The sequence below is a fragment of the Corvus brachyrhynchos genome, unplaced genomic scaffold, assembly GCF_000691975.1.
Source record: "Corvus brachyrhynchos isolate BGI_N302 unplaced genomic scaffold, ASM69197v1 scaffold302, whole genome shotgun sequence".
Classification (NCBI taxonomy): domain Eukaryota; kingdom Metazoa; phylum Chordata; class Aves; order Passeriformes; family Corvidae; genus Corvus; species Corvus brachyrhynchos.
In genome coordinates this window covers 3,949,816-3,964,019 of record NW_008237244.1, presented here as the reverse complement: position 1 = coordinate 3,964,019, position 14,204 = coordinate 3,949,816, and the positions used below count along the sequence as shown (strand labels likewise).

The 14,204-nt window shown below is 39.7% G+C and overlaps 1 protein-coding gene across 1 annotated transcript in view; it reads left to right on the top strand.

The window, feature by feature from the left end:
- Positions 1 to 13,838, top strand: part of SDC2 (syndecan 2) — a 17,724-nt gene extending 3,886 nt beyond the window's left edge. Inside the window, exons 2-5 of the mRNA XM_017730291.1 lie at positions 1,403 to 1,625; positions 9,328 to 9,461; positions 10,266 to 10,401; positions 11,601 to 13,838. Of these exons, the coding sequence (XP_017585780.1) occupies positions 1,403 to 1,625; positions 9,328 to 9,461; positions 10,266 to 10,401; positions 11,601 to 11,764 (657 nt within the window). The 3' untranslated portion in view covers positions 11,765 to 13,838. The remainder of the gene's footprint in view (positions 1 to 1,402; positions 1,626 to 9,327; positions 9,462 to 10,265; positions 10,402 to 11,600) is intronic.
- Positions 13,839 to 14,204: the final 366 nt, after the last annotated feature.

Below are 14,204 nucleotides of genomic sequence, written 5' to 3'. Positions count from 1 at the left end.
CATACCCCACACATAAGAGTGGCCATAGTAGGAGTAGACTTTGACCAAGAATCATGTTGGTTTTCTTTTCCTCTATAGAAGAAAATTGGGGTAATACTATTTTAGTTCAGAGCTGTTCAGAGAAGTATTAGGTACCCCCCATGCAAAGATCTTTTACTGTGAAATACACTAATAATCAGGATGGCCTTTCTGCTTTTCATAAAGAATAATTTTTTATTGTAGATCAACTTGAAGAACAGTGTCTTGCTGTGAAGAGGCTTTAAACAGGAATTTGTTGCCAAAAAAAATCCTAAAAAGAAATCGCAAATGTCTTCAACAATAATTTTAGACCTCTGGGGAAAAAAGTTACCTTGTAAAGTTAGATGTGAGTCTTTGCATATAGGAGTTAACCCATTCACAGTTCGGTACTCCTTTAGGAAAGCTACAGTGAATGCTGGATGGAATGAAAGGGGCAGTCAGTGCCATGCAGTAATAAGTAAGTTGGAAACCTTTGGGACTCAAAGCAGCAGGATTGAGTGCTTATATGAGATCCTGAATAGATGAATTTTGGTACTGCGTTTTGGCATTTAGGTGGTTTTTTTACTTAAAAGTCCATTTATAACTGTCGTATTTTCTTCAAAAAGTCATGACAAACAGGCATAGACAGAAGTGCTGGTTAAAGTAATAGGAGTTGTAGTGGCAGGTACCTTCTCAGCCATCCAGGATACCTGGCTCTCCTAAGGAAGTTTATTCTCTGTTAAGAAACCGGAAGCCGAGGTGGAGGAATAAAATTCCTAGTCTTCCTAAGCCTGAATTGTCAACTTAAAAGGTGACTGATACCTTGTTCTATTTTGAACTCGTTTTAACAGAATCTCTCTTTAGTGGTGAAATACTTGCAGACATAGAAATGTGGTGATGGTCTGATGCCTGTTGAAGATGCAGCTAAATTTTAGGAGAGATGTATTCATTTAAGAATTGGAGCATAATGCTGTTTTATCTGGCTGGAAATGTCATAATCCTTAATCAATAGCACTGTCTTAGAAACATTTATATTCTGTAGTCCCAGTTGTTCATTCTAACTACTAGAGAGTTTAATGAGGTTTGGCTTGATTAACCTCTGAGATAGTTTTTGATACATGCTTTTGTTCCTTCTCATCTGAGATCAAATGAACAGACTTCATGTGTCAGCCTATACATTTGTATATTTGAGATCCTGACAGAGGGCTTCAGTCCTGGGATTTGCTTCTTGTTACAGAAGCTCTGCAGAGTATATTTGCAAATCCTATTTATTCATTCATGCATTTAATGAGATGAAGTGTGGTTTTCATTGTGCAGCCTTGGAATTTTTTTTTTTTTTTGGTAATGCTGTAATTTTTACAAATTTCTTTAACAGCTTAGATGAATGTGTGGCGTAAACTGAAAGTACAAACTTCAGTGTGCTACCATCAACTTAGAAAATAGAAGTGAAGATGAAGAGACTGCTGTGCTGGAGAACTGTTATCCTTTTAACCATTCCCTCTTATCTGTTTTCCAGAGAACAGATTTGACCTCTGATAAAGATTTATACCTTGACAACAGCTCTGTTGAAGAAGCATCAGGCGTCTATCCAATTGATGATGATGATTATTCTTCTGGGTCGGGTTCAGGTGAGACAACATGTCACAAATTGATTTTCAAAAGTGTAAGAAGTAATGCAATTATTTGAGGGAAATCTGTGCAGTTTTGCTTTATAAGCTGGAGATGATACTTTCAGTGAATGTCCTGAGTGCTTTGCTATTTTACAGAGCACTGGGCACCCCTGTGGGCCAGGTTTTAAGTATTAACTTTCTGCTCTTTTCTCTTACTCCTTAGTTGCATCATTTCACTGCATTATTTTCTCTCTGCTGGCTCTCTCCTTTCCTTCTGATTTCTGTGTAGATCTCCCTGGAGTTTAGACATAAGGATTAGAGAAGGCTTAGTTCTCCCATGACATAATGCTAATTTAGCACTCCGTAAGAAAACATAGCAGCAGCAATCTTATTTTCTCTTATATGCAGTCAGGTTCACGTAAACATGGTGTCCATTCCTCTTTTGTTGTTGTTCTTTTATATTTGGAAATCTAGATACTGCCAAAACCGTGAGTTTTCTCTGAGGAAATTACATCCATATAGTGAGTAAAGACATTCTTAAATACAACATACTGAGTTCTCAGACTTAAACACTCATTAGAGACATGTAGCTAGCTCAAAATTTTTCAAAAAAAGTGTCAGTGAGAGCTCATTAATCATTTCTCTTAGAACGTTTCTTCGATGAGTATCTTCTAGACTAGCTTGGAGACTCCAAATATTAAAAGCTAAGTGCAGGATTTTATGGTAGCTCTGGAAAAGACATTTCCTTATTGTTATATTTGCTGAGCTGTTGTGGAAATCCCATTTATTTTCCAAGTGTGTTACTTACATGTTTGTTATTGTACTTTTTTTTAATATGTCTTTCGATGCTTATATATAATTTGTGTACTTTTAAAGGATAAGCCCTGCTTCTAGTGCCTTGTCTGTGTTACCTGTAAGGCACACTTCAGATTTTTCGGATGGATTTTCGTTTTTCTTTTCTTCTGGTGATTGAAAGCTATGTTAAAATAAGGTCTGCAGACATCTAATTGTGCTGCCAGGCAAATCTAGGCCCATCATCATTCAGGGCAATTCGACATTCCAGTGTGATGAGAGGCTTAACTGGACCTCCTTGATGGAGACTTGTTTGAGGAGAAATTTAATATTTCATTTGAAAAAAAAATATTAGTGAATTGGTGATTTTATTCAGTTCCCAGGACTGTCTAAGGGATATTCTGATCTCCAGGAAAAATGTGCTTTCAGTCAGCATCCCATTCTGTCATGTCTTCAGATGCTGGTGACTTTGTAAGCTTCAGGAAAGGAAGTAGGTTGACAATAAATAGTTGTATGAAGAACAGTCTGGTGTAGTTTTTTTCCATCCCTCTGTGGTGTTGACTGTTTCTAATACGGAAGATTAAAAATTCAGACCTGCTTTTGAAGTGGAAAAGCAGCACAAGAACTGGCTTCAGATTTTGTTAACCCAAGGTTCAACAAAGGAACTGTAGGATCCTGCGCCTGGGGAGGAATAACCCCAAGTACCAGCACAGGCTGGGGATTGACCCAGCTCTGCAGAGAAGGATCAGGGAGTCTTGGTGGATGAGAAGCTGACCATGAGCCAGCAGTGCCTTGTGGCCAGGAGGGCCAGTGTTCTCCTGGGGTGCATCGGGAAAAGTGTGGCCAGCAGATTGAGGGAGGTGATCCTGCCCCTCTGTTCAGCCCTAGTGAGGCCACATTTGGAGAGCTGTGTCCAGTTATGTGTTCCTCAGTTCAGGAAAAGACAAGGAGCTGCTGGAGAGGGGCAGGAGAGGGGCACAAAGATGATGAGGTGTCTGGAGCATCTTTTATGAGGAGAGACTGCAGGAGCTGCACCTGTTTAGAGAAGACTGAGAGGGGATCTCATCAACACCTATAAATACCTCAAAGGCAGGTGCCGAGAAGATGGTGCCTTTTCACCAGCTCTTTTCAGTGGTGCCCAGTGACAGGACAAGGGGCAATGACCATAAACTAAAACACAAGAAGTTCCACCTCAATAGAAGGAAGAACTCCTTTACACTGAGGGAAGCAGAGCACTGGCACAGGCTGTCCTGGGAGGTTGTAGAGCGTGCCTTTGGGACGTTCAAATCCCACATGGACACATTCCTTTGTGACCTACTCTAGGTGACTCTGCCTTGGCAGAGGGGTTGGATTGGATGATCTCCAGAGATCCTTTCCAAGCCTAACAGTTCTTTAATTCTGTGGTAAAAGTGAAGCCAAAAAGACCGAAGTCTAGACTACCTCTAGACTTTAACAGTAACACCTTGTCTTTCTCTTCTTTATTTTCCTGTGCTTAGCCTTGAGCTATGGGTGAAAGTTGGAGTGCACTTCTGCTGTCTCTGGCAATCTCTGTTTCTTTCCTAAAAGCAAACAGGGAAATTCTCATTGCAGACAAGCTTGGTGCCCCCGCAGAGAGCTCATGTGACAGTACCCAGATCTAATATTTTTAAACAAAGCAAAAAGTCTTCAGGGAAAGAAAGTAGCATCCTTTCTATCCTCCTCCTCCTATACTTACTGCTCTCTGTTTTATGTTGAAAGAGTCCTGCAGATACACCATTGATTGATGTTTCTCATATATGTTCAGTCTCTCTCTCTCTACTTGATACTCAGTGATGTAATGTAATGTTTCTAGCAGGAAGAGCCTTCCCACTCAAGAGTGGTTTTCTTGCTTTGTAGCACACATAGTCCAAGCAAACAGATCCAGGATGACAACACTACTGACTCCTTTCCTTGCTGTGAAAATTGTTAGCTGCCACCAGGCCTATGGAGATAAACAGGAATTGTCAGCACCACCATTAATGCCCTTGCAGGTCTTCAAGTAGCATTAACATGGACAAGTGTCACTGTAGACATGACACATTTCAAACTAGAAATTGGCTGAGGGCTTTTTGTAAGGAGTAGCAAAGGTGTTCTGGTTTTTTCTTTTCTTTCCCTTCATAGCCTCTTTTTTCTTTGCATACATTCAACTACTGTTGTGCATTTGCCCAAGTGTTGAATCTGAATCCACAGGTCAACAGTTTACAGAGGAGCCATGCCTGCCTCCTGATTCTTGTATATCAACAGTAGAATATCTGTAGAGATTCAATTAGTCCATTGTTTCCTTCTCATAGTCTCCATCTCAGAGGAGATGCTTCAGTCTATCATCACTTCTTTAGCATTGGTGTTTTATATAGCATAATAATAAAAAGTAAAAAATAGTTTTCCAGCCTATATACAACTTGAAATGCTTTTATAATTATTGCTACTTTTTCATCTGGCATAAAAGATTTTAATAGAGCCTTGTTCTTGGAGATCAGTGAAAGTAGCTGCTAAGCAGCATGACTACCCATTGTGTTAAGGAAAGATACCATCTTTGTCAGATTTATCTGTGAGTTCTTTGGAAAACTGTCTGTCTTGTTCTTGTGTCTTCTCTAAAAATACTCATGCTAATATAGATCATAAAATCATGCAAATTTTTCCTTCCCCTTCTTCTCTTCCCGAGCCTAACATTTCTCAGTTGATAGCAGCTTGAGTTGAGAACATTGGCTCAGGATGAACTCTGTGTATTCTGACACTGTGTCTGGGGACTCTTCTTGGACAAAAGCTGTGGTAGGGGGGTCGGAGCTTCTTCAAGAAACACAAGAGCAGATCTGCTTTGGCTCATGACCGAGAGGGAAGCTGACATTACACTCCAAGGCCAGCAGCCAGTTTGGGAGTCCTGCGGCTGGGGGTGGCGTGGCCAGGGCGCTGTGTGTCGTGGTCCTGGGGCTGAGGAAGCTGGGGGGCACGGGCGCTCTCCCGGGTGCTGCACAGGAGCCAGCACAGGTCCAGGGCCGACACTGGGTGCTCCTGGCCCATAGGGCAGCGTGCCTGGCATGCACACCTCTCCTGGTGTGCTTCCCCTGCAGGTGACAGGCAACACAGCAAGGATTCACTTTCCATTTGCTATGGTCTCACTCATAAGTGCCTTTCAGATTGTCTTGGAGCAAGAACTTCTGTCCACCTGCTAAACCAGCCCCAAGCATGCTTCATGACATTGACTGCCTGGTTCTCCAGGTCCTTGACATAAAAATCTACAGTGATACTGTTTGAAAAGTGTGTTTTTGATGTGCTGGACAGAATCTTAAACTTCAGCATAGTTAGAACTATGCCTTTTAATCCTTCTTCAAGTTTTGTTGGTTTTGTTTTTTTTTCTCTTCCTTGTGTGAGAGCTATCAGAGATGTGACATCCTTGCACTGTCTCCATTTATTTCAGTTGCAGTTCCCTGGCAGGGCACAGAATTATGTTTACAGTGTCATCTCTGGGAGCCTGACACTGTGTTGATAAAGGGTTGCATTGGGGACTTTTCAGTGAATGGAGGCAAGATAAGTCAGCTAGAAATGTGTGTCACGTTGCTGATAGAGATGGAAGGTATGAAAGAGATGGTGGTTGTGTGTGCCCACCTTGGCACAAATTTGCTTGTGTGGTGGTACTCTGAGTGTGATGTGCAACAGCAGACAAATAAGATGCCAAAAGATAGGGTGAAATGATTGGATTTTTTTGGTAGGAAGTGTTAATCACTGGCTGCTTTGCAAGTAAGAGTGCTAACTACTGTGGGCTTTTTTTTTTTTTACAAAAAATATTACTATCTATACAGTAATTTCTGCTTTCTGTGCAGTAATTTAAGGTGGCACAATCTTGATTTCCTGACAAGTTTCCTCTAGCACTAAGAGTGTTAAGGAGTATTCACATTCCTGTCATCCAAGGGTTGCTAATAGACACATCGCTGAGGGTTATATTAGATATTTCCAATACTACGGCAGCATTTAGAGCTATTTTGACCACTCTGAAGACAGCAATTGGATGTCCTGAAGAAGTTACAGTGGATAAAAGATGCATGTGATGGTCAAGAGCTTTCAGCTCTACCACAGAGATGGCTATGGGTTTAATTACTGCAGGGTTTTTGTGGTGCCCTCAATAAGAGGGACTCAAGGCAGTGAATACCCAGCACCATGACCCAAGCTGACCCAATCCAGAAACCAGCTATAGAAATAGTGATATTTTCCAGAGGAAGAAATCAACACTTGTACTCAATCTTCTGCAACAATCTTGTACTCCAACAGTTTCACAGTATTCCTCTTAACAACCTACTTAGAAGTTATGCTCATGACACTGTAGGCTTTTCCTTTCCAATCTTACTTGGATTTGGTGATGCTCTTATTTGTGCTTTTTAGGGAACATGATGTAAATGTGTGTTTAGGGAACTATGTAAAATGCTATTGCTGTGTTCTGGAGAGGACTAGTGAGTGGTTTCTTTGGTCTCTCACTATTTACAGGTAATTCCAAAAATACTGCTGTCAGTTTAGCAAGGTAAGTGTCTTCCCCTTGTTTAGATCTACTCCATGCCAAGCAGAGACCTGTTTAGATAAAGCTAATTAGAAAGCAGGAACCATGGGGATGTGTCTGAGCCAGTACCTGAATCTGGCCTAAATGATAGTTGCTTCAGTGTTTTGGTGATTGTCAGGATTCCCCTAAGGCTATATGGAAGAAGAGTTGGGTACCTTTGGTGCAAATCTAGTGACTAGTCCAGGGGTTAGATTAGTCACCCATTTGTTGAGAGAACATGGATCTGCATCCTCCTTAGCCAAAGAGGTTCAGACTGTAATGCTCTCCATTTTATCTGGCAGACACAACTATTGCCTGAAGCAAAGGTGGCATTTAAGGATTTGGAGGAACAGTTGTGATTAAGTGGGACTTTTCATAAAAAGAAGAAAATACATTTCTCAAGGTGTGTTTTATCAGATCTCTAATCTGATAATCAGTTTTAATTTCCTTGGCTGTGAAAGCTTTGTGTAATACGGAGGAACTCTGGAAGGTAAAGTACTGGAAGGAAGAACTCTGAGCTATCCAGGGGGCCATTACTTCTCAAAGAAAACTCTTGAGTCAAAGCCAGAAAAATTTTCCTGTTGGATGCCTTTCCTCACCTCTGTTCTGAAGCAGGATGTTTATTTTTTTGATCTTTGAGTGGCATTTCAGGAAAATACCTGATTCTTGTTGTGAGGTCTTCAGTATAGAGGTTATGCTGTAAATTCAGTATCTCTGAAAGTTTTTTTTTCCCAGTATTATTCTGTGCCAGTATCTTTAATGTAGTACTTTTTTTTAATGATTCTGAATTTTATTTTCTACCAATCAGAGGTTGTTTTTTGTTGCTGTCTTGTTAATGTCCCTCCTTTAAATGCCAAATGTACGTAATTCTTGATCATGACTTCAAAACATACTGTGCTCATATTTTCAGCCTGCTTTCTTTAAAAAAACAAACTAAAAAATCAGTTTGGAATGAGTGAGTCATACTATTCTGTTGTAGGAGCGTTTTATTTGTTAGGAACTACTCTTACGCACATTTGCTAGATTTATTACCCGAGAGTTACTTGGGTAACCAGTGCCTGTAATGAGCAGAACACATTGAGATTCCTAAGGAGTGGTCCAAGAATGGGTCAATTCTTTTTTCCTCTTTCAGGCCTTGCTAATAATTTAGTCTCTTTCCTGTGTCTTCTTCCTTTCACTATCACTAAAGGATATTTGTTAGACATGCCCATTACCATATTCTAAAGGGGCCTTCATACTCCAGCAGGGCTTTGAATGTGGAGGAAATTAAATTTAAGGTAATCTTTAGGGAATTTTTTGTCCTCTCAGTCATTTCAAAAGAAAAGGGCTTCTGAATTATGTGGCGTTTAAAACCATGTGAGTTCCTAGTGACTGAAACAGAAATAATAATCTTCCTATAGATAGAAATTGCTTAGTTTTTTCGAGTTCAACAGATATGCTGTAGGGGAGAAATGTTGTTGTTGAAGCAGTATGTGACAGGCAAAAACTGTTCAGTTCATATGGTTTAAGTAAAGATAAAGAAGTGTATTGATTTATTTATGGTATGTAATTAACTAGCAATCACTGAGCTATACTTTTAGGCTTAATATCAACAGTGCAACAGACAACCACAATACCTGCCATTTATAAAATGGTAACAAGCAACTATAAATATCTAAATCACTTTCTGTAACTGATCCAGTGTGTGCCACATCAACACAGACACCCATCTCACAGGCCATGGGTGTATAAGCTCCCCTCATCTGAGTGTACAGGACCATCTGTCCACACACCCTTGCTGTAGGGGACTTGGGTACCCCCATATAAGCCTGGGCCCCCACCACCACCACCTCCTGCCACCCCCAGGAGGAGACCCTGCACCCCAGGGTGTGGGTTCTGGGGTGCCCATAGTGGCTCTGGGAAAGCTGGAGGTAGCTGCTGGGGGTACCCCAGGGTGGGGGGTGGCACTGCCAAGCTCCAGCAGAGCCCCTGATGCCATGGGACCTCATCAGACCCCATGGCACTGGAGTCTGCCCATGTCACCCAGGCCTGATGGCTGCTGCTTTCACTCTAGACTTTTTGCCCCTATTACAAGTGTTAAAGCTTATTTCTTACCTCTTTTCAGGATGGGTTCTTCTATTTGAAAAGTATCGTGGTAATTTCTTGGTTGCTACTTATTCCAGCTGATACACTCCCTTCCTTTTTCCTGGGGTCACTTGGGGCAAGTATCCCTCTGACAGTTTGGGCACACTGTTTGCACTCATATCTCTATCTTAGCAGGCATTGTCATCTAGGCACCTTGCCTAGGGTGGGCTGTGCAAGCACCTCTACCTTGGTGTCATAATAAAGAATGAGTTGGTCTGGAGGAGTTTCACAGGTCAATGAAGTGTTACATTTTGTCTCCAGGTGCCGAAGAAGATGAGGATAGTGCAGTGATAACAACATCCAGAACACTTCCAAAGTTACCGACAACTAGTGATGCATCCAGGGCCGAGACCACCACAGTGAAAATGCAGACCAAGGTGCCTGCACAAACAAAGGTGCGTGGCTGGAGAGCAACACCATTTAAAATGGTTCCACTGTACACTCTTGATGGCTTGATGTTAAGTCTCCTATTTATATGGATTAAAAAGCACCCCCAAACTTTACTTACTACTACAGTGTGGTAAATGACTACAGAGCTGTTTGTTTTCATTCCCACTAGAAAGTCTGTATGGGAACATCTGGATTTCACATGAAAGAAAAGAGAGATGCAAAGTAAGAGTGTATCATGATACACCAGACAGTCTCTCAAGATATCTTTGAGTTTGAGGTGCACCTTTTTTACATTTCTCAAAGAGTTACTCAAAAATTCTGTGTGAAACTTCCCTTCTCAAAGGAGAATGCTGTACGGTTTGGCTGTAGTTTGAAAACTCGACAGATTCCGTTCAGTATTTTAGTATTTCCTTCTACCACCATAGATAATACTGTCTAGGTTACCCTCAAAGGTGTTCTCTGCATATAACATGTCTGATGTGTCAATTTCAGAGTTGTTACTTCATTCAGAGGCTGTTATTCTGATAAACACAGGCAATATTAACAGCACTGGTTCGCTAAATGTACTTTCGGAGGTTTTAAACTTACAAGCAGTGTTTTTCATTCTGACATTGTGACGACAGATAGATCCAATTACAATGTCTAGACCAACTTTCTGTGCTCTTAAAGCTTCCTATGTGATGTGTTGGTATTGTGCAGTATGTGCATGGAGCCACAGCTATGTGACTGCCCACAGCAGGCAGTGACTGTGCTGACTTGTGGTTTGCCCTCTCTGTAAGCAATGCTCAGTTCTCTTTCTTGTGCCACAGTCACCTGAAGAAATTGATAAAGAGGAAAGGCCTGAGATGGATGCCAAGAAAAAGAGCGATGAGCCAGGAGATGACACTGACGTGTTCACTCAGAAGCATTCAGAAAACCTCTTCCAGAGAACAGAAGTTCTGGCAGGTGAGGCAGTGTTTGCCAAGGTCTATCTCACCAGAAGTAAAACAGAAAACAGAAGGGATCCATATTAAATAATGCAAACGCAGCATTTGAGTTTTCTTGGTATATTCGTAGTATTAAACACATTTAGTACTAAGCACATTCATAGTGGGTAGCCAGTGGTTGATTTGATGAGAATGAATTGGGTATCTTGGGGAAATACTTAATAGCGAAGTCTGTTGTTAATTGATTTGATGCCCACAGGTTGAACACTGCCAGCTGAGTATCTGGAGCTTTCACAGCTCAGAAAAGGAGTTGGAATTTGATTGATGCTTGTAATGTATTTCTCACCTCCCAAGAGCACATTGGTGCAGATGAACACTGCCTGGGAGGAGCTCATGGCAGGCATGGGTGGATGGAAAGGGATGGATAAGCACAGTCCATTAGGGTACAGATACTCCTTGAGAAAAAGAGGGTCTATTTATATGTATAACCCAGAAGGCACAAGCTGGCCACCAGTGTGTTCACTACCTGTGAGATTTTTTTTGGCCTAAAGACAGTGTTTACAGGTATACTTCCCCCCCCTGTATTTGGAAGGGGAGTTGGGAGCCATGAAAGTCACATAGTTTTGGACCACTTCTTCCTATGAGCATCAAAATGTGAATAGCCTTAAATCCACATCAGTGGAAGCATGTGGGTTTCCTCTTGAAGTCTGGTTGGGAGTTGATACTTTGCACACACTCACAAGTGCATGAAGTGTTCTCTCCTATTATTCACCAATAGGAAGTTCATTTTAGCCTAGAGTCAGAGTGAAAACTCACAGAGAAAAGGAAAAGCCCATTTTTTAGTTAGGGTAACAAAATCTTTTAAAGTTGAAAATGTAACTGTTTAAAAAATGAGTTTGAAAGACAGCTTTATACTCTGGCAGTAGTAGTGGTCTTCTTAATTGAGGCTTTGAAAAAATTTAATAACTTTTTTAGAACTGTGGGTTGTTGGAACTCTGACTTGTAAGTGGAATGTCGTTTTACATGATTGCCTTCACGAAAGCAAACAAGCTTTTTGACAGTATATTTCAGGATACTAATAATGAAGACAGTTGCATAATGGGAGCCCTTTCCTGCAATTTGAAAATAATAGCAAACTCGTTGTGTGAGATGAAAAAGAAGTATGGTGCTAAACTTGTTTTACTGGCATATTGTGAATCTCTGTTTCTTTGATTGCAGCTGTTATTGCTGGCGGAGTTATTGGTTTTCTTTTTGCAATCTTCCTTATCCTGCTGCTGGTGTATCGCATGAGGAAGAAGGATGAAGGCAGTTACGACCTTGGTGAACGTAAACCATCCTGTGCTGCCTATCAAAAGGCACCTACTAAGGAGTTTTATGCATAAAATTCCAACTTAGTGTCTCTATTTATGAGATCACTGAACTTTTTTAAATAAAGCTTTTGCATAGAATAATGAAGTTTTTTTTTTTTTCATTAAAGAGCCGTTATGGCACCTTTATGATAAAACCCCATTGTATTTAAAACTTTTCACATATTCGTTTAAAAATGTAAAATTAAAACTTAACATTTGCAGTGTTCTGTGAATAACAGTGGCAAAGCATTATTTTATAAAACCATTGATGTTCACTGAATGATTTTTAAAACTTTATGCATAAATATAAAATAATGAAAATTATTGTTTTATCCTATGGTTCAATGAAAGTTGTTTAATTTTTGTCAGCATGTCTCAGATTGATCTTACAAGTTAGTTTTTATTTCATTAATTTATCTGTTTCCAAAAAATGCCTTTTTGTAGTTGTCATGGTGCAATTTGTCTTCAGATAATTCAGATAACAGTAACTTTTAGTGTAAATGTAATTTTTCAGCTATGTAAACTTTAACCTCCACTTTGTATAAATTTAAGTGTCAGAATATCAATTTTACACTTTGCATTGTTTCTCAGCGTACCTGTAGCTTCAGTGAGATTTGTAACAGCAAATTAATGTGTAAAATTGGATTATTACTACAAACTGTATAGTCATATTCTTACTAAACAAATCTCCTGTAAGGAAGATTTGTAGTAAGCTACTGACGAACCTAAGCAAACCCAAAGACTCTAACAGTATTTTGAGAAGTTGCTGCAGATTTCTATGGCCACTGTATTTGTTAATTGCAATTTGAAGGTACAAGTAGAGGTTTAAATTTTTGTTCTTTAAAAATGCATTTAAGTTGTAAACGTCTTTAAAGCCTTTGAAGTGCCTATGATTATATGTGACTCGTTGCAGACTGGTGTTAATGAGTATATAACAGTAAAAGAAAATGTTGGTATTTTATAAGCACAGACAATTCTAATGGTAACTTTTGTAGTCTTACATGGATAGACATAATTGTAATTTGGGAACATAAACACTACTGAATAAATCATGTGGCCTAATACTGAGAATTCTTCATTGTGATATACTTTTATATGTTTTTCATTTTATGTCTATTTGCTTACGTTTTAATGTCACAGAGTACACTAGTAGATCTTAAAAATCCAGACCAAAAAAAGAAAGGCTGTTGATCAGGGTGATCCTCATACCAGGTTTATTGCTGAAGTGGCAGAGAAAAGTGGGAATGTTTAAGTCTTGCATCTGGTGTATTAGCTGTGAGACATTCGACTTTTGCATTATGTTTAATGGCAGTGTTGACACAGGACTGTTCTTCCTGCAAATGTTGTTTTCCCTACTGTAAAATTCAAAGGAGTACCCCAGTTCACTTACTGTGTGTATTTGTTTTTGATTTGTTGTTTGGGTTTGGTTTTTTTCCCTGTCCTTTTGGAGAATTTTGGTTTATTCTGCTCAGACTCCAGCAGAAGAGTTGAGACAAGTGGAACATCTTCATAAGAGAAGAAAGAAATATTCCGAGTAGAAGAGAAAGTCTCTGTTGCTTAGACCTTAGATAGGTGCTGGATAGAGGGACACGGGGAGAAGATGATAGTCTGCCTCCTTATACTATGCTTTGTAACAGACAAATGGCTTCGTCTTCTGCTCTGTTGACCTCCTCATTTTTTATTTTTGGGATTTCCAAAGTACAGGTGTTCAGGATGTCAAGCTGAAGTGCTTTTCGGAAATGGCAATGTATTGTAAATAAGATCTGGTAGCTCTTTAGATAAGAGTTGCGCAACTTGTGTTTGTTGCTGTCCCAAGTTCAGTGGTCATTTAGGAACAAATGAATGCTATCCTGTGCTAAAATATTTAATATATTGCTTTTTACTTAACTGGCAAGTTTTTCAAAGCCATACAAGTTCGGCAAGTAAAAACAGGGTAAGAATTTAACAGGTATATCTTGTGCAATATTTAGTGAACTTCAATTAGTAAAATAAGTGCTTGAAATAACTGTGCCAAGAAAAGAAAATTTCTGGCAAATGCTGTGCCACTGCTGTAAAATAAAGCATTTGTTAAAGTGCCAAAATAAAGTCTACCATGCCTAAACTAATACTTTATTTGTATAGTCTGACATCCAGTTTTTTGAAGCCCACTTTGCTTAACATAGTAGATCCGAATTTCTTTCAAGGGTGCAATGAATATTGCTGTAAGTATAGCTGTAAATACTAAACACCAGATAAACTGTCTCCTCCTTCTTCATAAGCAAATTGATAATAACTAGCTGTTTAGATTTTATTTATGTATATTAGACTCTGCCTCTATATCTACTATACAGGCCACTTTATCCAACATAGACATCTGTTGTAATTATGCAGACTATCAAATATTATGCTTGTCTGGTTCCTCCTGCATCTGTTTACAAACAGAAGCAAAGGTAAATTTTCAGCTTTATTTCACCATTCACCCTTTTTTACCTGC